At 49.1% G+C, this 25,103-nt stretch overlaps 3 protein-coding genes across 4 annotated transcripts in view; 2 read left to right on the top strand and 1 right to left on the bottom strand.

The window, feature by feature from the left end:
* SNRNP200 (small nuclear ribonucleoprotein U5 subunit 200) overlaps positions 1-4,711 on the top strand; it is a 32,622-nt gene extending 27,911 nt beyond the window's left edge. The window contains exons 39-45 of the mRNA XM_072770355.1: positions 141-262; positions 496-639; positions 744-920; positions 1,222-1,382; positions 1,499-1,580; positions 4,090-4,182; positions 4,284-4,711. Of these exons, the coding sequence (XP_072626456.1) occupies positions 141-262; positions 496-639; positions 744-920; positions 1,222-1,382; positions 1,499-1,580; positions 4,090-4,182; positions 4,284-4,427 (923 nt within the window). The 3' untranslated portion in view covers positions 4,428-4,711. The remainder of the gene's footprint in view (positions 1-140; positions 263-495; positions 640-743; positions 921-1,221; positions 1,383-1,498; positions 1,581-4,089; positions 4,183-4,283) is intronic.
* Positions 4,712-6,423: 1,712 nt separating this feature from the next.
* Positions 6,424-11,966, bottom strand: CIAO1 (cytosolic iron-sulfur assembly component 1). The gene is made up of 7 exons (XM_072770358.1): positions 11,687-11,966; positions 10,969-11,117; positions 10,704-10,815; positions 10,508-10,596; positions 10,064-10,265; positions 9,357-9,444; positions 6,424-8,502 (listed from the first exon to the last, which is right to left on the bottom strand). The coding sequence occupies exons 1-7, from the start codon at positions 11,823-11,825 to the stop codon at positions 8,262-8,264; spliced, it is 1,020 nt and encodes a 339-aa protein (XP_072626459.1). The 5' UTR covers positions 11,826-11,966; the 3' UTR covers positions 6,424-8,261.
* A 215-nt stretch (positions 11,967-12,181) lies between these two features.
* Positions 12,182-24,957, top strand: TMEM127 (transmembrane protein 127). Of its 2 annotated transcripts, XM_072770359.1 has the most exons (4): positions 12,182-12,322; positions 12,742-13,059; positions 21,567-21,731; positions 22,503-24,957. In XM_072770359.1, the coding sequence occupies exons 2-4, from the start codon at positions 12,816-12,818 to the stop codon at positions 22,808-22,810; spliced, it is 717 nt and encodes a 238-aa protein (XP_072626460.1). In that variant the 5' UTR covers positions 12,182-12,322; positions 12,742-12,815; the 3' UTR covers positions 22,811-24,957. The 2 variants fall into 2 exon arrangements, with proteins under 2 accessions (XP_072626460.1, XP_072626461.1); XM_072770360.1 differs by lacking the exon at positions 12,742-13,059 and having other exon boundaries at positions 12,194-12,322.
* The last annotated feature ends 146 nt before the right edge of the window (positions 24,958-25,103 follow it).

Here is a 25,103-nt window from a genome sequence, read left to right as displayed (position 1 = left end):
TCTAGCACCCTGTGTGTTCATTAGAGGGATGTATTGTGGGGTAGTACAGGGGTAGGGTAGCCCAGGCAGTTAACTTTCCTCCCTCCTCCTTTTCTGCCTGCTTCTGACTCCTCCCCTTTCTCCTTACCTTTGGCTGTCAGAGCTCTTCAGCATGTCCCTGAATGCCAAGACCAAGGTGCGAGGGCTTATCGAGATCATCTCCAATGCGGCAGAGTATGAGAACATTCCCATCCGGCACCATGAAGATAACCTCCTGCGACAGGTGAGGAGGACATCGTGGATTCGGGACCACATCTTTAGAGTTGAAACTTAGCCTGTGTGCCCGGAGCATGCCGTGTTTCTGCCACCACAGGAAGACCCCAACACATCACTCACACTTCTCTGTTTTTAAGGGTTGTGAGCTTGCGGCAGCGGGTGGTACTTTGGGCCTGAGAGCTGTTCTTGGGGAGGGTCACTTGTCCATTACCAGCTCTTTATTTTTCTTCCACTCTCCAGTTGGCTCAGAAGGTCCCCCACAAGCTGAATAACCCTAAGTTCAATGACCCACACGTCAAGACCAACCTGCTTCTGCAAGCTCACCTGTCCCGCATGCAGCTGAGTGCTGAGCTGCAGTCAGATACAGAGGAAATTCTTAGCAAGGTATGGTGTGGGTGCAGGTGTGGGTATGGAGTGGAGGGGCTGGTGGTGGCCTGTGAAGTAGCAGTTCCAACCTTTCCTTCTCTTGCACTCCTATCCTGGTTCAGGCAATCAGGCTCATTCAGGCCTGCGTGGATGTCCTCTCCAGCAATGGGTGGCTTAGCCCTGCTTTGGCAGCTATGGAACTGGCCCAGATGGTAACCCAAGCCATGTGGTCCAAGGACTCCTACCTGAAACAGCTGCCACACTTCACTTCAGAGCATATTAAACGTTGCACAGACAAGGTGAGTTGGGTCTGGACCTGGATGGTTGGATGGCTGAGACAGGTGTCCTGGGATTTGGGGGGTGGGGGGGTTGTGTTTGGGGAAGGGTGAGTCAGAGCAGGGGGGAGTTCTAATTTCTCTGAGGGTGTTACATATTGAGATGCTAGAGAGCCTGACAGTTGTACAGTTGTGGGCTGTGTTCTTTCTGAAGCTGTGTATGGATGCTCTGATGGTATAGGAAGTAAGATTAGCAGCTGTCGAGCCAAATTCCATTTGCTGTTACTCTGTGTTCTCCTTCCCTGACCTCTGAATACCCCTGCAGGGAGTGGAGAGTGTTTTTGACATCATGGAGATGGAAGATGAAGAGCGAAATGCATTGCTTCAGCTGTCTGACAGCCAGATCGCTGATGTGGCCCGCTTCTGCAACCGCTACCCTAATATTGAGCTTTCTTACGAAGTGGTGGATAAGGACAGCATCCGCAGGTGAGCCAGGGCTGGCCGGGCGCCCTGCCCCAGGGTCCCTGCTGGGCACACAGTGACAGGGCCATCCCACCGCACTACCTCGGTGCTGATGCGCTCCCCCCTCTTGTCCCCTACAGTGGTGGGCCGGTTGTGGTGCTGGTACAGCTGGAGCGGGAAGAGGAGGTCACAGGCCCTGTGATCGCACCTCTCTTTCCACAGGTAGGTCCTAGGAGCTGGACAGAAAGAAAACTGATGGATGGAAAACTTCCTGAAATTTCCTTCTAGAAGATAGTTTGACAGAGCTAATAATTTATTTATTGATTTAGATTTTAATTTTTATTTTATTTAAGGATTTTATTTATTTATTCATGAGAGACACAGAGAGAGAGGCAGAGACACAGGCAGAGGGAGAAGCAGGTTCCATGCAGGGAGCCTGACGTGGGACTCGATCCTGGGTCTCCAGGATCAGGCCCTGGGCTGAATGCTGGCACTAAACCACTGAGCCACCTGGGGATCCCTAGCTAGCTAATTGAAACTAAATTGTCAAAAGGCATCTCAAAAATAAACAAAACAAAAAACCACAAAAGGCATCTCAAATGAACTCCATGTTTAAGTACCAGGATGAAGTTTCTTTTGGAAGACTTATCCATCCACTAGATCCAGAGTTCAAGGTTACATTGTCACTTCGGGAGGGAAATTTAGAGTAATGACAAGACACAAGGCTGAGAATTTAATCTTGGGGCTATTGGTGGTTATTTGGGTTTTTTTTTTTTTTTTTTTTTTTGCTTTAAAACAATTTAGGGGGCAGCTCCGGTGGCGCAACGGTTTAGCGCTGCCTGCAGCCCGGGGTGTGATCCTGGAGACCCGGGATCGAGTCCCACATCGGGCTTCCTGCATGGAGCCTGCTTCTCCCTCTGCCTGTGTCTCTGCCTCTCTCTTCGGTCTCTCTGAATGAATAAATAAATAAATCTTATTAAAAAAAAAAAAAAGCCAGGAAGTTTTAAAAAAAATAAAACAATTTAGGAAAAAAATAAAATAAAAAAATAAAACAATTTAGGTGAGTGGTCATTGTGAAAAACACCAGTTACACAGTATTGTCAACCTCTATGAATGTTAAGATGAATTTGTCTTTTTTTAAAGATTTTTATAATTTATTTGAGAGAGCACCAGTGGTGTGGGGAGGGAGAGGGTGCCACGCTGCTGAGTAGGAAGCCCAATGTGGGGCTTGATCCCAGGACCCCAGGATCATGACCTGAGCAGAAGGCAAGGACTTCACTGAGCCACCCAGGCGCCTCATGAATTTGTTTTTTTTTTTTTTTAGATTTTATTTATTTATTCATGAGAAACAGAGAGAGAGAGAGAGAGGCAGAGACATAGGCAGAGGGAGCAGCAGGCTCCATGCAGAGAGCCTGATGCGGGAATCGATCCCGGAACTCCGGGATCATGCCGATTTAAAGGCAGATGCCCAACTGCTGAGCCACCTAAGCATCCCATGAATTTGTCTTTAAATGGTTCCAAGATAGTTGGGCTTTTCTATGTGGTGGATCTTCTCCTTTCTCACTACCACTTAACTCCATTTTCAGTTACTTACTACTTTATGACCAAAAAGAAAATCTGATCTTTATATGAGAATAATTGAGGACTGAAAGCAGAAATCAGAAACATTGTAATGTTTAATTTCACAAACTAGTGGTTTAAAAAATTCTGGGGAAAGAGTTCATTAAACTGGAACACCTGGACTTTCTGACCGGGGTGGCCAGTGCAAAGGCTTTTGATAGAGGCACAGCCTGCTTTGGATCCTCTTTGTTGGCAGGCTCATATCCATGTTAACATGTTTTACTTACCTGGCACATGTGCTTTTTGCTTAAAACTGTCTCTGAGGGACTCAGCTGCCAGACCCTAGACTAGATCTCTAATAGTGGTATCTTGGACTCGTTGGCAAGCACAAATAGGAGAAGGTGTTTCGAAATAAATAAGGAGGGACACCTGGGTGGCTCAGTGGTTGAGCGGCTGCCTTTGGCTCAGGACTTGATCCCACAGTACCGGAGGGAGCCTGCCTCTCTCGGTGTCTCTCATGTCTTTCATTTTTTAAAAAACGAAATAAATAAGGAAATGAGCCTAGATCAACAATAAGTTTATTAACTTAAAAACTGAGTTCATTTGACATAGCTTTTTGACAGTTTCAAAATCTACTGAATGGTCTTTCAGGGGGAAATTGTATTTCATTTTTGGGAAGAGTTTTTTTTTAATATATATTTATTTTATTTATTCATAGAGACACACAGAGAGAGAGGCAGAGACACAGGCAGAGGGAGAAGCAGGCTCCATGCAGGGAGCCTGACGTGGGACTCTATCCTGGGTCTGCAGGATCATGCCCTGGGCTGAAGGCAGCGCTAAACCGCTGAGCCACCGGGGCTGCCCAAGAGTTACTTATTTTAGAGCTTGTGTACAAATGGGAGAAGGGGCAGAAGGAGAGAATCTCAAGCAGACTCCTTGCTGAGTGAGGGGCCCAGTGGACACATGTCTCAATCCCGGGGCCCTGGGATCATGACCTGAGCTGAAATCAAGAGGTGGCTGTTTAACGGACTAAGCCACCAAGCCACCCCCAAGAGGACATTTCCTATGGCTTTCTGTATGGTTTTTTGTTTTCCTACTTTTATAACCATTTCCATGGTCTCAGGTCCATCAAGTTTTACATGCTGAAATTCATGGCTTTTGTTTATTGCAGAAACGTGAAGAGGGCTGGTGGGTAGTGATTGGTGATGCCAAGTCCAATAGCCTCATCTCGATCAAGAGGCTGACCCTGCAGCAGAAGGCCAAGGTGAGTGAATGCAGGCCCTAGCATTTCTTCTGATACTGGGTCAGGGTGAGAATTCTCCCCACGTGTCCATGCTCACCCTGATTTCTGCCTGCTTTCTCTAGGTGAAGCTTGACTTTGTAGCCCCAGCCACTGGTGCCCACAACTACACTCTGTATTTCATGAGTGATGCTTACATGGGCTGTGACCAGGAATACAAATTCAGCGTGGATGTGAAGGAAGCAGAGACAGACAGTGACTCAGACTGAGTCCAGAGCACATACTCTTACAAAGAGGAGAGTCGCCTCTGAATTAGGAGCATGTACCGTTTTGTGGAGACCAGGTCCTTTGGCATGAGGTCCAGCCAGTCAGTGCAGTGCTGTCCCAGCCCCTCCTGCTCCTCTGCCCTCTTACTACCTTGCCATCCAGATGTTGGATCCTTTGCTCACTGGTCCCCTGTAGCTGTCAATCATCGACTATGTACAGCATTTTTAGGCTTGTTCTATGTAGTTCCTTTTGTTAGATCTTCTAATAAAATAACCTGGAAAAACCATTCGTCTTTGTAATGTTCCCAAATTAAAGTTTCTTTCCTCTACCTAAGGCCCTTGACTAAAAACATTTTTTTTTTTTTTAGCCATTGAACTTGATTATCATGAATACTTTTTTTTTTTTTTTAAACTTTGTTATTTATTTATTTATTTATTTATTTATTTATTATAGTCACAGAGAGAGAGACAGAGAGGCAGAGACATAGGCAGAGGGAGAAGCAGGCTCCATGCACCGAGAGCCCGACGTGGGATTCGATCCCGGGTCTCCAGGATCGCGCCCTGGGCCAAAGGCAGGCGCCAAACCGCTGCGCCACCCAGGGATCCCCTATCATGAATACTTCTAGAGGTTGGGCTGCTCTTTGGTTGGGCTCTCACCTGCAGCCTTTCCAGTCAGCGTGTAGGAAGGAGCAAGGTTAGACAGCCGTCAGATGCTTGCCCTTTTCTCCCACCCCTGCTGTTACCCAGATCTCCGCACTGCTGTAGGAACTAACGCTGAACTTGAGTCTCCCAAGATCTGCAGTGTCCCCTCCAGTAAGGGGATTAAAATGCACCAGCTGGGTATGGCTCAGTCTTAGTAAACCAATTCTCTGATCTAGACCTACAAAATTTCCTCTTCAGATTCTTGCCTTCTGTTGTTTAGGAATAACCGTGCATAAAACTGGAAGATAATTTTCAAGCATAGTTTCTGCAGGTCAGCAGTTTTCCAGTACTAGGATCTTAGGACCCCTTTTATGCCACAAAAAACTAACCGCAAAGATATTTTATCATCTTGGTTATGTCTTTTTTTTTTTTTTTTAAGATTTTACTTATTTATGCATGAGAGACACAGAGAGAGAGGCAGAGACACAGACAGAAGGAGAAGCAGGCTCCACGCAAGGAGCCCTATGTGGGACTTGTTCCCGGGTCTCCAGGATCAGGCCCTGGGCTGAAGGTGGCGCTAAACTGCTGAGCCACCCGGGCTGCCCATCTTGGTTATGTCTATTGATGTTTACTCTATTAAGGATTAAAATTAAAACAAAAGAATGCATTTAAAAATAACTTATGAAAAATACCTTCTAAAACAAATCCAGGGGGAAAACTGCATTTTACAAATCTCATTAGACCATGTCTGCTCTAATGGAAGACATTCTCGGGCAACCTGGGTGGCTCAGCGGTTTAAGCACCTACCTTCTGCCCAGGGTGTGATCCTGGGGTCCCGGGATCGAGTCCCACGTCAGGCTCCCTGCATGGAGCCTGCTTCTCCCTCTGCCTGTGTCTCTGCCTCTCAGGAATAAATAAATCTTAAAAAAAAAAAAAAGAAGAAGACATTCTCATAGCTGTAATTTTGCACATTATGTTGAAGTGAAATGAAGTAAAACTGTATTTATACAGATACGAAGTCAGAAAAGGGTTTTTAAAGCCTTTTCAGATGATTAGCTATTTCATATTACACTACAAGTGGTAAGTTTTATAAAGGCAATGTGGAATCTGAAACTATCAAATAAGCTTGCTGTACTCTTGTGTTAAAACACTGGTCTTAGGGTACCTGGGTGGTGCAGGCACTTAAACATCTGACTTGATTTCAGAAGTTCAGGGCATGACCTCAAGGTTGTGAGATAGAGCCCCATTTTGGGCTCTGCTTGGTGTGGAGTCTGTTTGAAAGTCTCTCCTTCTCCCCCCTCCCACTTGTGCTGTCTCTCTAATAAATCTTAAAAAAAAAAAAAAAAAAAACCCTGTCTTATTCCTTTTTGAAGATTTTATTTGAGAAATAGAGTCCCAGGGGGGAGGGACAAGACAGAGAGAAGCAGACTCCTTGCTGAATAAGGAGCCTGACACAACCAACCATGCCACCCAGGAGCCCCCCACTTTATTTTTTAAGATTTCATTTATTTGGTCTTACACTTTTGACTGAATCTCTTCACCATGAATGATCTTGTAATATGCATTAGTCATTTTCCAAATATTGGTTCACTTATTTAGGCAGATCTTCTAAATAATACATCATACAGATCACATCTGTTAATACCACCAATCTCATCAGAAGAGTCTAAGTGTTAGGAAGATGTCAAGCTCATGGTGGCAATACAAGTTTCAAAAATTCTAATTTTTGCTTGAGGGCATTTTTTCATTGGTAACACCACCAGTTTCCCTTGAAGCAAAAGGCTCACTCCATCTATTCCTGAAAAAACCATCTGCCAATTAGCCAAGCCTAAGTAACAGAATTTGCCAGTTTTTTCACGTAAAAAAGGGGCCATGAAGACAGTTCAGCATGCAGTTCTACTACACATCTGCTTTTCGTCAAGACAGCCTTAATTCAGTGTATGGCAGAGGGCCTTATCCTGCTTCCAACTGTCGGCAGGTGAGCTGTGTTCTCAGGGGTCAAGATTTAACACAATTTTTAATTGTTCTATGCAGGACAACCCTAACCAAAGCTGCCACTGTTTTTACTGTGAGGGCCAAGCAGCGAAGACTATGAGCACTAGTATGGGGTGTCACTGTTTTGATTCCTGCCACAGCTGACTGCTCAGGTCCCCTGACAGGCTCTCAAGACTGCACTCTGAGAGCCACTGCACTGGACATGGCTTCAGCAGTCTTTTCAAAACCTAAGGTCATGATTTCTGTGGTATATAAAATCAGGTGACGACTGTAGCTCTGGGGATAGTCTTCAAGTCAAAACCCATTTGGAAGGGACTTTCAGAAGACAACTTGAGAGACTGAAAAACTGATTTAAGGAGTGATTCTCTACCTTTTAAATTATCATGCCCCTAATGAGTCTCACTAGACATCTTTTTTCTATTCGCCCAGACCACGGATGTTAATATTGGTGGTCCATTAGAGAGCCACAAATTATGGTCTCTAAGATTTTTTTTGCTCCCCGACCTGAGAACCAATTTTCAGCCCCACTGAGAATGTATGGCCTATAGCCAATAGTAACTCCCTCTTAGGGTTCCTATCCTTCCCATTTATCTTTCAGCATTTCCAATTGCCACTACAGCATAATGGCATAGAAGATACATGAGAGTTCCTAAGGGAAAGGAGAAACATTCTAAACCAGCCTACATTAAAAAAATTTCCTTCAATACTGACTGAATGTCTTAAATATAAGGATTTACCCAGAAATCAGGAAGGCAGGACCTATTTCAGAAAAGGACTCACCATGGAATTCTTTTAAGTTGGGAATATCTTTATAAAATAGGATTTGGGACTCAGATGACCTATTTCTATAAAGCTTCCAATTTCTGAAAAGCTTAAGATGTATCATCCCCTGTACATAAAGATATGGTGACTATAAATACTATATTCACCACCACCCCTGCAAAATTTAACACTGCTCTCAAGAAAGCAAAATCTGTGGTGTAACCACAACACACTGATGTTCCATAGCTCTTTACCATGGGCCCCATGTCAAAGGAGGGGAAGAGTGAGTGGTTCTGTGGCTCTGCACTTCTACCCAAGTCTGAATGGAAGAGAGCCAGGTTAAACAAAGGTCATGGATGCTCCTCCAGGTCCTCTTGGGGCTGGGAAAGTCTTATGACATTTTCTGGGGAATCATAATTCTGTCCAAAGTCAAGTGGCTCAGATGCCTTCTGGTCGCTGATACTTCCAGAAGGCCACCTCCCCGTCATCACTGCAGGAGGCCAGGAGCCCCTGCTCCTTGGGGTTCCAGGCCACACAGTTGACATCCTGGGAATGGGCCTGAGGCAAGTGGGCTGTCAGGGAGAAGGTGGGCTGCTGTGGATCTGAGCTGGGATCCTCCTCAAACACACGGATGGCATCATCCCCACAAGCTGTAGCCAGGGCCCCTGTCAGCTGACACCTGGGAGGAACATGTGCATTGGTGAGTATGCAGGTGGCTCCTCCCTCTCCAATCTGGCAAATCAGGCAGAAGAGATTGGTTCTACAGTACTTGGGCAGCTCTTCCCAACCTTCAGGCCTCAGCCACAAGTCTATTAGTGAAGAGCTTCCCTAACTAACACAGCCACAAACACCATCCCCTAATTATTCAAGTGCTGCCACCTAGTTTCCCCAGTCAACCCAAAAAACTCTATGATTCTGAACTGCACTTTTCTTATGTAGCATAAGCAGCTTCTGTTATCATAAGTTATTCTTAACCATTTCTTTAAACAGTAACAGGTTGTTGAATTTTGCCATACTTAAGGTCACTTGTCATTCCCAAACAGTTGCTAATATAAAGCTTAGGTGCATATCAACTATTTTTATGGTTTGGATTATTTCCTATGGATAGATTCCTAGGGCCAGAATTGCCCTCTGACCACTCCTTTATGAATGGTACGGCTTCTCTAGACTCCATAAGGGTAGAGTCAGGGTTACCAACCCATAAAAATCCCAACCATGAACCCAATTTCTACAATAACTTTGGATGTACGAGATGGTGTGACACCCCCCCAAACACACACACACAAGGCTGATGCTGCTGTCACAGCCTGTGATCTTAAAGTAGGTACAGACCCGGTTCTGTAAGTCTGTTCCCTGCTCCTGGGACCCTCAGGCTGGCCAGCCCTAGGCCAGCATGGTACACAGTCTGCCTAATCTGAAGAAATGAAGGGGGCTGCTCTCTGTTTCCATGTGTTCCTAAAGGTGGTAGGAGCACAGGGTTTTGTCTTCTCTAAAAGCTCTCCAAACAGGTGGGTGTGGGGATGGAGGTCTTACCAAGCAACGTCGTAAATGGTCCTGGAGTGGAAGCCCGACAAAGTGCAGATACATTTCCAGCTTGGGTCAGAGCCGCTGCATGCCACCCCTGTACAACAGACTTCTCTGAGCCGAAGACAGGTCTGTGTCCGGGGGACCTCGGGAGGAGCTGCTAATCTGCCCTCCCTCACCCCTATCTTCAGTCATGAGTCCTCATCCTTACTGATCTGCCTTACATACTGTGGTCAGACAGGGATTTTTACAGCAGAATTCTAAGAAGGAAAGGTCCTGTTCCTTAAAAACTTTCCAGCAGACTATGTCTGACTAGTTAGCCTGCCTTTTAAGGCCACCAACCAGCCCACCCAGCCACCTGACCCACCTTATTACTCCCCAAATCCTTTATATCCTATGCTCCAACTAAAGGGATCATGATTCCTGGCATAAATCTAGGCTTTTGCACCTTCAATGCCTTTGCTCGTGCTGGTCTGTTTCAACCCAGAATTATCTTCTCGCGTTAAAATCCTATACACACTTTCAAGTTCAGATGGAATGGCTCCTTTTCCACACAGCCATCCTTGATTCCGCCAGCACTCGCTTGGGAGCCCTCTCGTGGCACATCTCTCTTACTACTCCAGTTTGCTGTGATTTATCTCTAGGTCTTAGACCCTTAATACACCGTAAACCTCATGAGAGAGGAGTCTCCTTTAGGTCTTGGACTGGCCACTCACCTTGCTCGTTGTCTGGTAGATACTGGCGCCAGATACGCACAGTACGGTCATCACTGCAAGATGCCAAGCGCTGGCCACTGGGGTCAAAGGCCAAGCTCCACACAGTGGATTCATGGCCTTCAAGGGTGGCACAACATACCCAATCATCCTCTTCCTCCCGGTAGAGCTTTACTGTATCATCATAGCTGGCAGAGGCTAACAGCTGGGGGAAGGAAGGGAACACAGCACTTGTCTATAGGGCTCAGGAAGTGCCTATAGTACCAGTGCCTCTCCCAGCTAGGACAGTCCCAGAGATCTGTCTCTATAAAGGGATTAATAACGTTTTTTCATCACAGACAGAGATCCCCATAGAAGCCAGGTTGAGGCTGAAGAGCAGAGAAAGGCTGGGTACAACTCTCCACACCAAAATTCCTTCCCACTAAGATAACTTCACCCCACTCTTACCTCCTGGCTTGGGTGCCAAACCACATGCTTGACATCCTGTGTGTGAGAGTTGAGGACGCTGACACATTCATACTCATCTTCTTCATCAACTACGGGAAAGAAAAAGAAAGGAGCCCATGAGCTGACCTCGTCAGGGACACAGAGGGGGATGGCTGTTTACTGGTTCCCAACTCCATCGAGATGGATTTAGACTCACCTTCCCAGACCCACACACTCTTATCTCGGCTGCAGGTGGCAAGAAGGTTGCCAGAAGGGGCCCAGGCCACTGACTTGACCTCATTTTCATGGCCCTCTAGAGTAGTTACACACTGTGAAAAGAGAAGAGGAACAAGAATCAAGCAACTAAGATCTCTGGTGTTCTTTGCATGGGTACAGCCCAGCTAGCCCAGGTTGGCTCAGGTTCCTGAACCAGCCCTGGGGAGCAAAAAGGCAACAATCCTGCTCCCATCCACCCTGGTTACCTCAAAGTCATCCTGGTTCTTTTTCCAAATGCAAGTGGTAGCATCGAAACTGGCAGAGGCCAGGTAATTGCCACACGGGGACCAGGCCACCTTCCGCACGGTACGCTGGTGGCCTTCGGAAAGGACAGATTTGCAGATCCAGCTGTCACCTAAGAGCAAAGGACAGGCCAAGCTCTGGAGCTGGGTGCACAAGAAGGTAGAGAAGCACTATCAATCCGATGGGCAATGGGGGTTTTATCTGGTCGGTGCATTTAAAAGCTTGCTTTCGGAAAGCTGTAACTACTACTTCCTCCACCTCCCCTGCAGGCATCGTTCTAAAACCACCAGAGGAGTCACCTACCTTATTTAAAACTGTCAATGGCTCCCAAATGCCCTCAGGATAAAATTTAAACTTCACATTGGGTCACAAATTACTCTGCAGATTACATTCCCTCCACCCTTCCCTCCTTTTCCGGCCTCAGCAAGTATCATAACTTCCTCAACAGTTCTGGCCTACTGACGTTTTTGCTTCCTCTACTCGCCAACTCCTTCACCCACAAAGTCTCTCCTACAGTGAATAACGTCTAACTCAAGGCAGCTTCTCACTTAGCCCCCTGGCCTGTAACCTCATTCAGGGTGGGCTTGTCCCAAAGGCCGCGGACTCCCCGAGCCCAGCACGCACAGCACGCGCACGCTGAAGCCCCGGCAGCAGGGGTGGTGCAGCCAGACTGGGCCTGACCTTCGGTGCCCCAGATGCGGACTCTACGGTCACCACCGCACGACGCCAGCAGGGTTCCCGTGGGGTTCCAGGCCAAGAACCAGCACCGGGAGTCCGGGTGCGCCGGGACGCGGCCTAGCAGCACCAGCGAGTCCTTCATGGCGGCCCCCAGCAGGATGCGGAGGAGGTGGACAGACGCGACCGCGCCGACGGCGAGTCCGGCAGTGCAAACCTCCGCGACGCCCACTCAGGCCTCGGACGGCCTTCAGTCTCCGCCGATTTCCGCCCGAGGGCCCGGGTCTTCCTGGGAACTGAAGTGCCCGCGGCTGCGACCGTGCTGCCCTCTGGGAGTTGTAGTCAATTTGCCAACCCACCCTCCACCCCGCCGGCAGCCAGTACCGTGGGACAGCCTCGAACTACCAGTCCCGTGAGGCCCTGCGCGGGGAATCGGCGGCGCGCCCAGGCTGTGACGCGCGCGGGGGACGGGGCGGGGAGCCGGAGGAGGCGGAGGCAGAGGTGAAGGAAGCCGGAAGTGGATCGGGCCCGGGTCGGCCCGGGCGTTGCGGGTTTAGGGCCTGGGATCGCCCTGCCCCAGGCAGCTGCGGAACCCGTGACGGAGCGGAGCGGCGCCATACCGGCCCTGAGGCCTACTGACCGGTGAGGAACAGGGGTCGGTGTGGGGGAAGGTCCTTTCTGGCCAGAGGTCGCACCCCAGAGCACTGTTCCCAGATCCCGGATCCCCGATCCCCGCGGCCCAGCCTGGCCCCCGACCCCTGGGCACTCTTTGGCCGAGATCGCGGACCTGGGTCTCTCTCGCATCAGTAGCCGGTACCAGCACCCCCAGTCCGTTCTGCCCCCATCCTGGCCGGCTCGCAGCCCTCTCCGGGTCCCTATTCCGAACCTCCGCAGCCCCATTCCAGGGACCCCATCCCCGCCCCCCCCCCCCGACTCCCTGCAGCCCTCCTTTCTGTGCTGGGCCCCAGGTCCCACCCTCTATCCTCCCGTGTGGGCCCTGACAGCGTTGTGTCGGCCTCCCCTTCTGTGAACCCAGCGCCTTGCTCTCCTCCCCGGGACAGGCAGGCTCAGCGCGCCCTGCGGAGGTCCGCGGCGACCAGCAGCGACCGCGGAGCGACGGCGGGCGGCCCCGGGCATGTACGCCCCCGGAGGCGCAGGGCTGCCCGGCGGGCGCCGGCGGAGGAGCCCGGGAGGCAGCGCTCTGCCCAAGCAGCCGGAGCGTAGCCTGGCCTCGGCTCTGCCGGGTGCCCTGTCCATCACGGCGCTGTGCACTGCCCTCGCCGAGCCTGCCTGGCTGCACATCCACGGTGGCACCTGTTCCCGCCAGGAGCTGGGGGTCTCCGACGTGCTGGGCTACGTGCACCCGGACCTGCTGAAAGGTGAGGGCGTTGCGCGCCGGCCCTCTTCTTTCTGAGCGATAGGGCCTCCTTGCTGATAGCAGAATGTGGTGCGGGCTGGAGCAGAGATAGCCGGCGGCAGGCTCTTGGCTTGAAGGAAACAACCCCATTCCTGCCTGGTGTTCATGCCCACCAGGTGGCTCTCTTTGGGGTCTGGCCCCTCATTAATTCTGATGTTATTCAGCCAGGCACCTACTTCTCACGCCATGCTAATATGGACTGCTGCTATTTTAGGATACTGCTGGAGGAAGGGCGCTATACAGCGGTATGTGGGGAACAGATAAGGGTGCTAGGCATCACAATTAGCTGTCCCCCTTCTAAGGAGCGTATGGGATATAGGAAGGTTTCTTTGGGCAGCCTGATGGAGGGAGGAAGAGAACTTTTAATGTGGCTAGATTTTAAAAGATATTTTGGGAGATCCCTGGGTGGCTCGGCAGTTTAGCGCCTGCCTTCGGCCCAGGGCATGATCCTGGAGTCCTGGAATCGAGTCCCACATTCGGCTCCCTGCATGGAGCCTGCTTCTCCCTCTGCCTTTGTCTCTGCCTCTCTCTCTCTGTGTGTGTGTCTCTCATGAATAAATAAATAAAATATTTTAAAAAAAAGATATTTTGGAGTTCTGCTATAATTGGGTTGTTGCTAGAGAAAAGGGAAGTCTGGCATTTTCAATAACCAGAAGTCAGTTCCGTTGCCACTCTCAGTAAAACAATTGGAATTTGGTTCTTGGAACCTTTCCAAGTGGACTTGATGGAGCTAAGGTTGCTTTGTTCATCATAGTGTTTCCTAGCCAGGTAAGCAGAGGAAAGGAGAAAGGGACTGTTCTTTACTAGGCACAGAGGCGGCCGATCTGGGGGTGGGAGTGGGAGTAGGAGGCTGTCTGATGGCGTCCCATAGGTCATCTTGCCCAGCCCCATGTCCAGTAATGAAAGTAAAGGCTGTATGGTGTGAGGGCAGGACTGCACTTGCCTTGCTTCTACCAAAGAAATAGAGGACCCCAAAAAAGCCTTTAGTAACAGCAGGATTCATCACCCCCAAGGTCTTTTGAATCATTTATGAAGGTCTTCATATTTCCTTCCTGAACCACCCCCTGGCTATGATGCATTCCAGATGTTTACTGCCCCACGTATCAGAAGCATTAGATATCTTCACATTGCCTCTTTAAGGATTCAGTCACAGGGATTTGGTGAAAAGGTCAAATTCCCTGCTGTGCTTTGGATTATATACCACTTTTGCAGGTCTAGTCTGATAAACCCTAACCTTGTAGCCTAATGTTACCTTTCTCTGTGAGTTCTCTTGCTATTTTGCATCTCGAGTTTTTAAGGCTTGAGGATAATTTTGTAGACAATAGGATGGGAGTGCCTGGTTTATTTCCAGATTTCACCATGATGGCCTTGGCTGGTTTGGTTCATTGAGACCCAAGTTATATACATAATGCTGGAGGCCTTGTAATGTGCAGCTTTTTGTCTGGCATGTAGCTGGTGGCAGAAAGGCCATCAAGCTTGCGTGGACTCTGGATGGTTTTTCCCTTAACACATTGCTTCTTTGAAGCACAGCTGCTGCCTTTCCACCACTTCTTGCATGCAGGTCTTTGCCATCGAGCCTCTGCTGTTTCAGTGTTTCAAAAACTTGGTGTCACCTACAAACTGGGAGAGAGTTCACAGTGCTTCTCCCTTTCAAATCATTCCTGGGGAGGCTCACAAAATTTGTGTGATGGAGCGAGAGGCACTCTGATCCCATGTTCTTATTTCAGAGGTCCAGGAGGCTGTGGCTCAGAGAAGTGAAGCGATTTCTCCAGGGCCACACAGTTAGGGGCATAGCTGAGGCTACTCACATCTGTTGACTCCAGTATAAAATGATGCTTCTCACATGCTCTTTAACCTTTGTTTTACTTCAGTGTCATAGAGAATGATCTCATGAGTTTTCCACTTTGGAGTGCATCCTTGTCAAAGGCATTTGAAAAAAAAAAAATCTTGATGTAGGTTCTCTTTTGTTTATTTATATATTTACCCTTTTTAAGAAGTTTTTTAAGCCAGATTTTGTCTTTTATAAAGCATGTTACCTTACCCTTTACATTACATGTACTTACGTGTTTAGGGATTTTAACCCATGGATAGTTGTGTGTGTGTGTGTGTGTGTGTGTTTAAGATTTTATTTATGGGGGCAGTGAGGGGCAAAGGAAAGGCACAGGCGGGCTCCACACTGAGCATGGAGCCCAACACAGGGCTCAGGCCCACACCCTGAGATCATGACCTGAGCTGAAACTGAGAGTCAGACGCTCAACCAACTAAGCCACCCAGGAACCCCAACCAATAGATAGTTTCAACCTGATTTTCTGTGGCCATCTTTTTGGCTATTGCAAGCTAGGAACACGCTTAGGATGTCCATTAATAAGAGAGGTGACCGGGATCCCTGGGTGGCTCAGCAGTTTATCGCCTGCCTTTGTCCCAGGGCATGATCCTGGAGTCCCAGGATCGAGTCCTGCATCGAGCCTGCTTCTCCCTCCTCCTGTGTCTCTGACTCTCTCTCTCTCTCTCTATGTCTATCATAAACGAATAAATAAATAAATCTTTAAGAAAAAAAAAGGAGAGGTGACAGTTGTACCTCACAAAGTATCACAGAAGAAGGCAAGGAATTAGGAGGTCCCTGGTTGCTTCCCTTCCTTTACTTTGTACCTGTTGGCTTTTTGCTACCCAGTGGGCCTTTAGATATGGGCTATCCTGTGCAATTATGTTTATCTTTAAGGCCTAACCCATGTCCTAATGTGGAAGCCTGGGATATTCTCTATCTCAGGAGGGAGCAGAGCTTCAGGGCACAGATCTGATGCCAGTAGATGCCACCAGAGGGAAAAACAGGCCCTACTGGGTCTCTGCAGGTTAAGGGGTAGGCAGGGCTGGCAGGCTTTGGAGCAGTGCCTTCTGTTTTCTCTGCCCCTGGCCTGAGTGCCAGGCATTGTGCTAGGCACACTCCACATCTGGCTTTGGTTTCTCCTAAGTATCTTTATCTGGCAGGTATGTCCTCACCTCCACTTCACAAAGGTCTCAGGCTCAGGGTGGTCAGGTAACATGGGCTCGGAGGCAAACAGCTGGTGTGCACGGAGGGGACCCCACTCTTTGCCATCACACCTTAGTGCACTCTAGGTTTCTTTTTCCTTCTGTCAGAGCTGTCCAAGGCTTATTATTTCCCCATTCTGGTTGAGATTTTCTCACAAGCCCAGCCAAAACTGCTGCTTATCCCTCATTGCCTCAATATTCCAGCTCAAGTTGGTGATCCTGAGGCAAAGCCACTCCCCCTCCTGCTGTCATTTGCAGAGCCCCAGAATGCAAATGCTGGCTGGCTCAAAAGATTTGGTCCTGAATTCTTGCCCTCCCCAGGAGGTACCTGCTTCTCGCACAGCCCCTCACCCTGGGCCCAGGTTCAGAGATACGTTCAGACTGCTGGTGGCCCCAAGCAGGGGGGCCCCCACATAAGCGTTCCTTCTGAACCCCAATCCCTCTCTCTGATCTGCGGCCAGCAAAGGGCAGCTCTGACAACTTCAGGAAGCATCTTTGGAGAATGAGGAAGTTTGGGTTTTGAAGTCAATGAATCACAGTTGACAATAAGCCACTGGAAGTGCAAGGCCCTTCCAGGAAGGGCCAGTGTGCCTGCTGAGTGGTGACTAATGCAGCTGGCACTTCTGATGCCTGCCTTGTCGGGCCTGTCCCCAGAGTCAGCTCTGCTAGGACCATGGTAGCTGTGATGATGCCCCTCCAGGCACTAGAGGACCCTGTTGGAGTCTGATGTCAGAAGGCTGTCTGGAAGCCAGAAAGTCCCAGTGAGCTACGCAGGTGGGATGAATAAGCACTGAGAAGGATTCAGGCCATAGGGAAGGGTCTCTAATTCACAGGGACTCCAGGGAGGGGTGAAGCGAGGGGAGATGAGAGAAAAAGAAGGGAACTGTCCAGAAGCCACTTTACCCTTCCTGCCTGCAGCCTGTTTGGGTTAGGAGTCTGTGAGGACAGTGGGCAGGTAGACAGGAAAAGCCAGGGCCTTCAAAACAAATCCAGCCCAGTGACTCACCAGTAACCTTGGGCAAAGTCAATTCCTTGGGATTCTATTACACAGCAGCTGCCTTCTTCTCTGGTGACTAGAGGGGACAGTCAGCGATCATTACCAAAATAAACAGCACAACTGGAGAATAGGATGTGTTCTCTGCCTTACCAGAGTATAGTACACTGTACCACTTGTTTGAACTTAAAATTAGGACTCTGCCCCATGTGCCATTTTTCTCCACAAATAAAATTATATATATATATATAATATATATATATATATTATATATATATATATATAACATTTGGGCATTTCGTTTCCCTTTAGCAGCCCTCAAGGGAGTGGATATTCAGTGCTTTCCCTGCCATACTGATGGCTGGCAGGGGGAGAGAGAAACAGACATTGAGTTCTTGACCCTAGCATAGCCTGAGCTGGGTTCTGAGCATGTCTGGGATAACTCTGCCTGGCTCCTCTGTGTGCTCTGAGACCCTTTGATGAGAGGCTGCCCAGGATGTGAGGCCGACTCCTCGTGTATCTATAAGCATCACTCCAAGAGAAGTTTATATTGGCTTTTCCACTAAGCCTGAGGGTTTACTCACAGCTTTGGAGCGGAGAAAGGCAGTCATGTTGAAACAAAACCCAGTTGAATTTTGGGTCAAAATCTTCTCTGTACTACATCATCACTCTGGTGGGGCAGATTCTCAGCCTGGCTTTAATGGGCTCTCTCCCTGGCCCACACTGGCTGATGTGTGCAGACGAAGTACTGGCAGAAGGAGGAAAGGGACACCAGGGATGACACAGCTGTGGCCCAGCTGTAAGAGCCCAGTGCTGAGGGAGCAGGCTAGTGGCAGTTAATATGGGCTCTTTCCTGGCATGGTGTGAGTTGACTATCAGCATACCCCTATGTACGGGGAGCAGGTGTTTGAACTTTCATTTGCTAGATGAGAGAGGAGGGCAGTTAAGTGACTTGCTCAAGGTAACACATAGTCTATGGTCCACCTAGAATTTGGTGCCGGGGCTGGTGCCTTTCTGGTGTCCCCAGTGCTTCTAAGAGCCAAACTCTAATGGCTGCAGAAGCCTAGAGCACACCAAGCAGGTTTTGTCCAGTAATTCCCAGTGTGAGTACCTTTCATGGCTTAATTATCCAAAGCTTTCTTGCCTAGAAGAGGTTTCATCCTTCCAGCTGTTCCCATAGTGAGCTCAGCAGCTGCTGGCTCCGAGGATGGCTCTGACAGCATTCATATTAACTTTTGACCCTTCATTCAAATACAGCTCTTTAGAACTTGATTGATTATCTCCATCAGGGAAAAATGAAACTGCTAACTCTGGTGCTTGGTGATTCTGAGCATCATGATACAAGGGAGCCTGATCCAGGTTAGGAGGCTTCACTGTGCTGTGTGACCTGGAGGAAGTCACTTAACCTCCTGGAGCCTCTGAGTCCTGATCTGAGCTATGTGATGAATCCCCCAGAGTGGAGTGAGGCTTAACTAAAATAACTTTTTTTTTTTTTTAAAGTAGGCTCCATGCCCAACGTGCAGCTTGAACTCACAACCCTGAGATCAAGAGTCACATGCCCCACTGACTAAGCCAGCCAGACACCCCAACTAAAATAACATTTGACCCATCTGTGTGTACAGGCTATTCCTGGAGGGGTACAGCAGAAACCACCAACAATGTTTTCTCTTGGGAGCGGCAGTTGGACATTTGTAAAGGGCGATATGTCTTCTCTGAAGTTTTTTATCATGTGCAAGTTTTCCTTAATATTGAAATAATTGTATTATGAAACATAAGAGAGGATCTCTGGGTGGCTCAGCGGTTTAGCGCCTGCCTTCGGCCCAGGGCGTGACCCTGGAGTCCTGCGATCAAGTCCCACATCTGGCTCCCTGCATGGAGCCTGCTTCTCCCTCTGCCTGTGTCTCTGCCTCTCTCTCTCTCTCTCTCTCTCTGTCTCTGTCTCTCATGAATAAATAATTAAAATCTTAAAAAAAACATAAGACACATAGGAGTATATATAATAAACGTACATTTTTAAGGATGGTAATAAAATGAACATCCTGTACTCCCTATGCAGCTGAAGAAAGTGTCTGAAGCCCTGGTGTATTCTTTTTTTCAGTTAAAACTAATTGTTGGGGCACCTGGGCGGTACAGTTGGTTAACTTCCTAGTCTTGGTTTTGGCTCAGTTTGTGATCTCAGTGTCCTGAGATCGGCCCCACATTGGGCTCCATGCTCAGTGCAGAGTCTCCTGTCTCCTTGGGATTCTATCTCCCTCTGTCCCTCCCTACCACGCTTGTGCGTTCGTGCGTGCCCCCCCCCCCCCCCATAATGAGTCTTTGGAAAAAAAGTAATTGTTAAAATATAGTTGATTTTTAAGAACCACAGTTAAAGCACCACTCAGTGCCTGGCCACACTAAGTAGTACTGCTGGAATCAGAACACTGTCTACTGTAGCACAGAGTGTGATGTAAGCCATTACACCCTGTTGCTCTTAGGTTATTCTTGGAAGCACTAGAAGAACACTTTCGTCCTGCTACGTGCCCATGTGGAGCCCGAGATGAACTATCTCAGAGAGCTTTTAACAGTATTCAGATACAGGGAGGAAACAGTGCCTACCTCTAGGAGCTTTTCTTTTAGTAAGGCCCGTGGGTTTCTAGACTTTCAGGCCACAATGCTGACTTAGGCTATGCAGGGCTGGGTTAAGTGAAGGCTGGCCCTGGTTGCTGGCAGCAAGCTTCTCGGCAGCAGATGGTTTCCCAGACTGGGTGACTGGGCCCAAAACAGATGGTTAGCTGACAAGGGAGTGACAGAGAGTTCTGGGGCAGCTTAATGGATGACCTGCAGCCAGATCGAGGCATAGTAGTCCTGTGTGGGCTCAGCCAACATCTGCTTGGTGAATTCTAAGCCTGAGGCAGAGAATGCATGCTGTCATACAGGCCCAGAGTCTCTTGATATCTGGTCTGGTTCTTCAGTATGGGAGGCCAGACCCTCTGCCCAGGACCCAGAGATGTCAGTGTCGGTTGGTTTGAGTCTGCTTTGTGGGGTTCAGGTCCCCTCTCCAGGTTCTTGGACTTTCTAACGGTCTACCTTGCTCCAGGCCCAGAATCAGTGTTTCTTGGAATAGAAGGCTTGGCCCACCTGCGTGGGAATTCACCTGGCCTGCTTGCTAAAATCCAGATTCCGAGGCCCTGCTCCAGGTCAAGAGCTCAGAATCTCTGGGGCCTGAGCACATGCTCTCAGTCAGCACCCCTGTGATTTCCATGCACCCTAGAGTGATGGCCATGACCTTACAGCCTCTCAGCCTGAGATCAGGACTCTGGAAAGGAGCCTATAGTCTAAGAACTCCCAGCCCTTTCCAAATTTTCCTAAATCAGTTGGCAACCCATGACCTAAATGAAAGAAGAACTTGCTCATGGCTTGAATAGACGAAGGAGAGAAAGTTAAGGCCCATTTCTTTTTATCAAAGCTTAAAGTGGTTTCTTTTTGGATCAGCCTTTATTCTGTCTGTGTATCTCTGGGAGCTCTGGTAGTTTATATAGATATAAAATGAGACTCACAGTGTTGTCTAGATGACTTTTTTGTTGTTGTTGTTTTAAAGAAGAAAGTGTTAAAGTCTTAGAAGTTGGCTCTATATGTCTGGTGTACAGTTGTCATCGGGGGTCCTCCCTTATCCACGACCCTGGGGACTCTGAATGTCGGGTCTCCTGTTTGAGCATCTTCCTTTTTCTTGATTTACTTCCTCATTTTGGTAGAGCAGGTATTCCTCGATGGCTTCACCCTCATTCTAGGAGGTATTGGGGGCTGTCAGTTTCCAAGTCTGTCAGACTTTTGTGGTATAAACTAGTTGCTTCTTAGGTTTTTTTCTCCTTCTGGCTTACACTTGGGCTTATCTAGTCTGCTAAGTCCATTCCGAGGAGGTCTCACTCCTTTTAATTTCCAGTGTCCAGAATTTTGTTTTGCCCCTTTCCTCTTTGTGCAGATCCATGCCTTATTTTTTTTTCTTTTGTTTTAGTAGGGTGCAGGGAGGGAGCAAACATCAATGTGAAGGTCTAGTCTACCATCTTTCCTAATTTATTTAGCAGTTTTAATTCTCTGTGGCTGTCTTGGCTCAAAAGTCAGTGGGCATTTCCTGCCAGCCTAAAGCAGACTTTAGCAGAATGTGTTAACACGTCAGGCTCATTGTCAGGGTCTTTACGAGTGGTCAGCAGAGTGTGGCAAGTCCAAGGAAATGGGGTCCTGCACTTAGAATGATTTTATTGGAAAGGGAAGAAAGACTTCAAACACATGGGACCCTTTCTGCAGTTCACCTCCTCTGTAGGCTGGCTGGGAGCAGGAGCTGAGACTGCTCCCTCTAGTACTCCCCCTGCTCCCCGATACTGTGATGGAGAGGGACAAACTCTTCTCAGCAGGAGGACTTCCTGCACCAGGGTGTCGCTTGGGGTCCTGAAGATTTGGTTCTTCCCCTACAGACTTCTGCATGAATCCCCAGACAGTACTGCTTCTGCGGGTCATCGCCGCCTTCTGCTTCCTGGGCATCCTGTGCAGTCTCTCTGCGTTCCTCCTAGATGTCTTTGGGCCCAAGCATCCCGCTCTGAAGATTACCCGTCGCTATGCCTTCGCCCACATCCTCACAGGTACGCTTGGGCCTGCTCACTGTGGGGAAGAAATGGCCACAGGGCCAAGGCATCCTGTCTGGAGTTGCAGATGGGGATGAAGGGGCTGCTGTGAGCAGACACATTCTAGATGCTCATTTCAGCTCTAGCCCAATGGACTGCGAGAGCAGCTTGCTTCTTTTGTTTGCATGTATGCCTGCCAGGACCACAAACCCACTCAGCCCAGCTGTAGAGAGGGAATGTTGTTAGTATTCCATAAGAAATCTTGGTGCTCTCTAAGAACTGGAGTTGAAGCTCAGCTGGGCTCAGGGGGCCCAGAATGAGCAGGGAAGGAGCCAGGGTGTTCAATGTCTCCCCTGGAACGCATGGTCTCATCGGATTCTCTCCTTCCTGCTTCCCCGCACACCACCTTTCTGTGCTTAGATGCAGCTTCTCCCCTCCCTCATGACTGGACTGGTATGATGATTTGACTTGTGGTGGTACTGACTCCAGCCTCCACACTGTGTGACCTGGTCTATCCATTTCAAAGTACCCAGTGACTTCTAGCAGCCTGGTATCTCGATTCCAAATTCTTGAGACAGAGAGACTCTGACTGGCTCAGAAGGACTCAGGCATCTGGCCCTGGCCCTGGCCCAAGAATCTCACGGCCAGGAGAGCTCCCTATCACAGAGTCTGGGGCCAGGCAAGTTCTCTGAGAATGGGGTTTGGGGAGATAGACTACAGTTGGTTCTTTAAGCATCCTGGCTGCAGGGTGCCTACTTACTCCCCTTCTGTGCTATCTCTGTCCCCCAGTCCTGCAGTGTGCCACCGTCATCGGCTTTTCTTACTGGGCTTCTGAACTCATCCTGGCCCAGCAGCAGCAACATAAGAAGTACCATGGTTCCCAGGTCTATGTCACCTTTGCTGTCAGTTTCTACTTGGTGGCAGGAGCTGGTGGAGCTTCAATCCTGGCCACAGCAGCCAACCTTCTGCGCCACTACCCCACGGAGGAGGAGGAGCAGGCCCTGGAGCTGCTCTCAGAGATGGAGGAGAATGAGCCCTATCCAGCAGAGTATGAGGTCATCAACCAATTCCAGCCGCCCCCGGCCTACACACCCTAATACCAGCCAAGGGTATTCTTCTGCAGCAGCCCCTCCCCACTCTGCAGCGCCTCTCACACCCAGAGGAGCTCCTCTCCCCAGCAGGCCTCACTGGTAGGATCCTGACCATTTCACCAAACCTTCCCAGGAAAGACTCTGCCTGTAGGGTTGTTCATGTATCCCTACTCTCGAAACCTGGGATTCACTGATTTTATATAATGCACTGTTTTCCCTCTTGTCACCTTCCTGTCCCTTTGCGGTCACTAGTCGTTACCAACCAGGGATGGTCATAGAAGTTTTCTCCCTTCATGGGCCATAGCATTGAAACTTGGACTTTCCCTGGGGAGCTGCTGACAGCGGGCACTCCCAGACAGAAGAAGCATCAGCAGATCCAAAGGGAAAGGGGACCGTGCCCTGTAGGCTCACTTCATAACAGCCAGCGTTTGTCCCCCCGCTGTAGCCCCAGCCTGATCCCCACCCCCCATTCCTTCTTGGAGCGCCACAGCAATGGGCTGCCCGCTCCATGGAATTCTCTGCACTTTAGTCTTTGGACTTCCCATCACGTGTGTTCTGGTTTTATGGGAAGAAGGAACTGCTGTCGGAAAGCAGAGCCAGTGCTCTCCCCGCCCTGCCCTCGCTTGGGTGGCTGCAGCCCAGGCCAGGAGAGCAGCAGCTGGCATGGGCCTGAGGCCCCATGGTGCCCATAAGGGATCAGCGTTGAGGGGGTGGGGCAAGTCTCCCTAGCCCCTTCACCTTTTAAAATGTGAGTGGTTTTAAAAGGAAAAAGCAAAACCAACCAACAGCAACAATACTCTTTTTAAACTAGTGACAAGACTGTTGTCAGTTTTTTTCAGACACTTAACCCATTCCTTTTGGCTCAGCAGCGTTTTGGGCCATACCTCCCCCCAAGCAGCTCCTCCCTGAGCGTATCCCTGTAGAATGCAGCCTCTTCCCTTGCTCCCTTCCCCACAGTGACCCCGCTCCCTGAGCCCTTCCTGTGGAACCCAGAGCCCTGTCAGCCCTGAGGGGCTGAGGTCTGTGGCCTGGCTGGCTGGCCAGCGTGGTGCTCCTCAGGACTGTGGCACTGAGATATAACCTGGCCTCCGTGCAGGAACAGGGGCCACAGCAGGCAGGAAACCCACCACTCTCCACATAGGAACAGTAACCAGTGGGGTCCCATTGCGTGAGGTGTTAGAACCACCCTGTCAGACTAGCAGACCTGGCCATGTCCTTCAGGCTCAGTGTGTCCCCTAGACTGTGACTTGGGGCAGCAGCTTGCCGCATGCTCCTCTTCTCTTCTTGAATGTACTCTGGTGTTGCCATGTGCTACGGGCTCTTTCTTGCCTAGCCATCACTGGCTATCCCATTTGCCACACATGGCTCTGGGTCTGGCTGAATGCTCTGCCCCAAGATCTGGGGCACAAAGTGGGAGAAACTTGAGAGACCTTCAGTGTGGATCGAGATGGCTAAGCTTCTTTGGAATCAGTGTCCAGTGCTGAACTAAAAAGCAGATTGGATCCCAGTTTCCTTTCACAGGCAATAGACAGAGCAAGACTGGAGAATGGAGACCACTCTGGAATTGTGGCTAGAAAGGGACTGTCTTGTCCCTCATCCTTCTTCAGCTAGCCTGCCTGGGATGTCTGGACAGATGGCCTGTGTGGGAGGTGAAGACCATGTCTGTGCCTGAGTGAGCGGCTGCTTGGAGTTCACTGTGATGCCAAAGTGTATCCCAGGGTGACTCTCACACTATTCCAGACTCTTCTATTAGGCAAGAAAGACTGCAGTATAATACCTGAGCAAAAAGCCAAGGAGCTAAATTAAGTCTTATGTCTTTCTGTAAAATCCAAATTTGCCTTTGGCAGATCTCCAGGGTATGGCCAGCTCTCTCTGACCATGGGTATCTAAGCAGGCAGACCAAGAGACTGGGCACCAAACACGCATGCCAAAGTGACCAGTCATCTCATGAGGACCCAGACATGACCCTGTGGACTGTTCCACCTGATTCAGAACCCACTTTTTATTAGCTCCCCATACCTCTGGCCTTTCTCTTTCCCCTGCCATCCTGACACTGATAGTTTGTCACATAAATTCCCCTGGTTGTGTTTTTTTTTTTTCTAGAAAAAAAATTAAAAAGCAAAACAAATTACAAATAAGAATGTAAATGCCAACGGCTCCCTGTCATTTTTCTGTCACAATCTCCCTGATTTGGTTTGTTCCCTTCCTTTTAGAGAAGCAGGAGAAATTGATGAAGTGTGTAATTTTAAAAGGGGGGAGGGACTTACTTTGCATGTGGTTATTCCACCCAAGGCATTTT

This window comes from Canis lupus, chromosome 12, assembly GCF_048164855.1.
Source record: "Canis lupus baileyi chromosome 12, mCanLup2.hap1, whole genome shotgun sequence".
NCBI lineage: Eukaryota > Metazoa > Chordata > Mammalia > Carnivora > Canidae > Canis > Canis lupus.
This window is presented reverse-complemented; position numbering and strand designations above follow the sequence as displayed.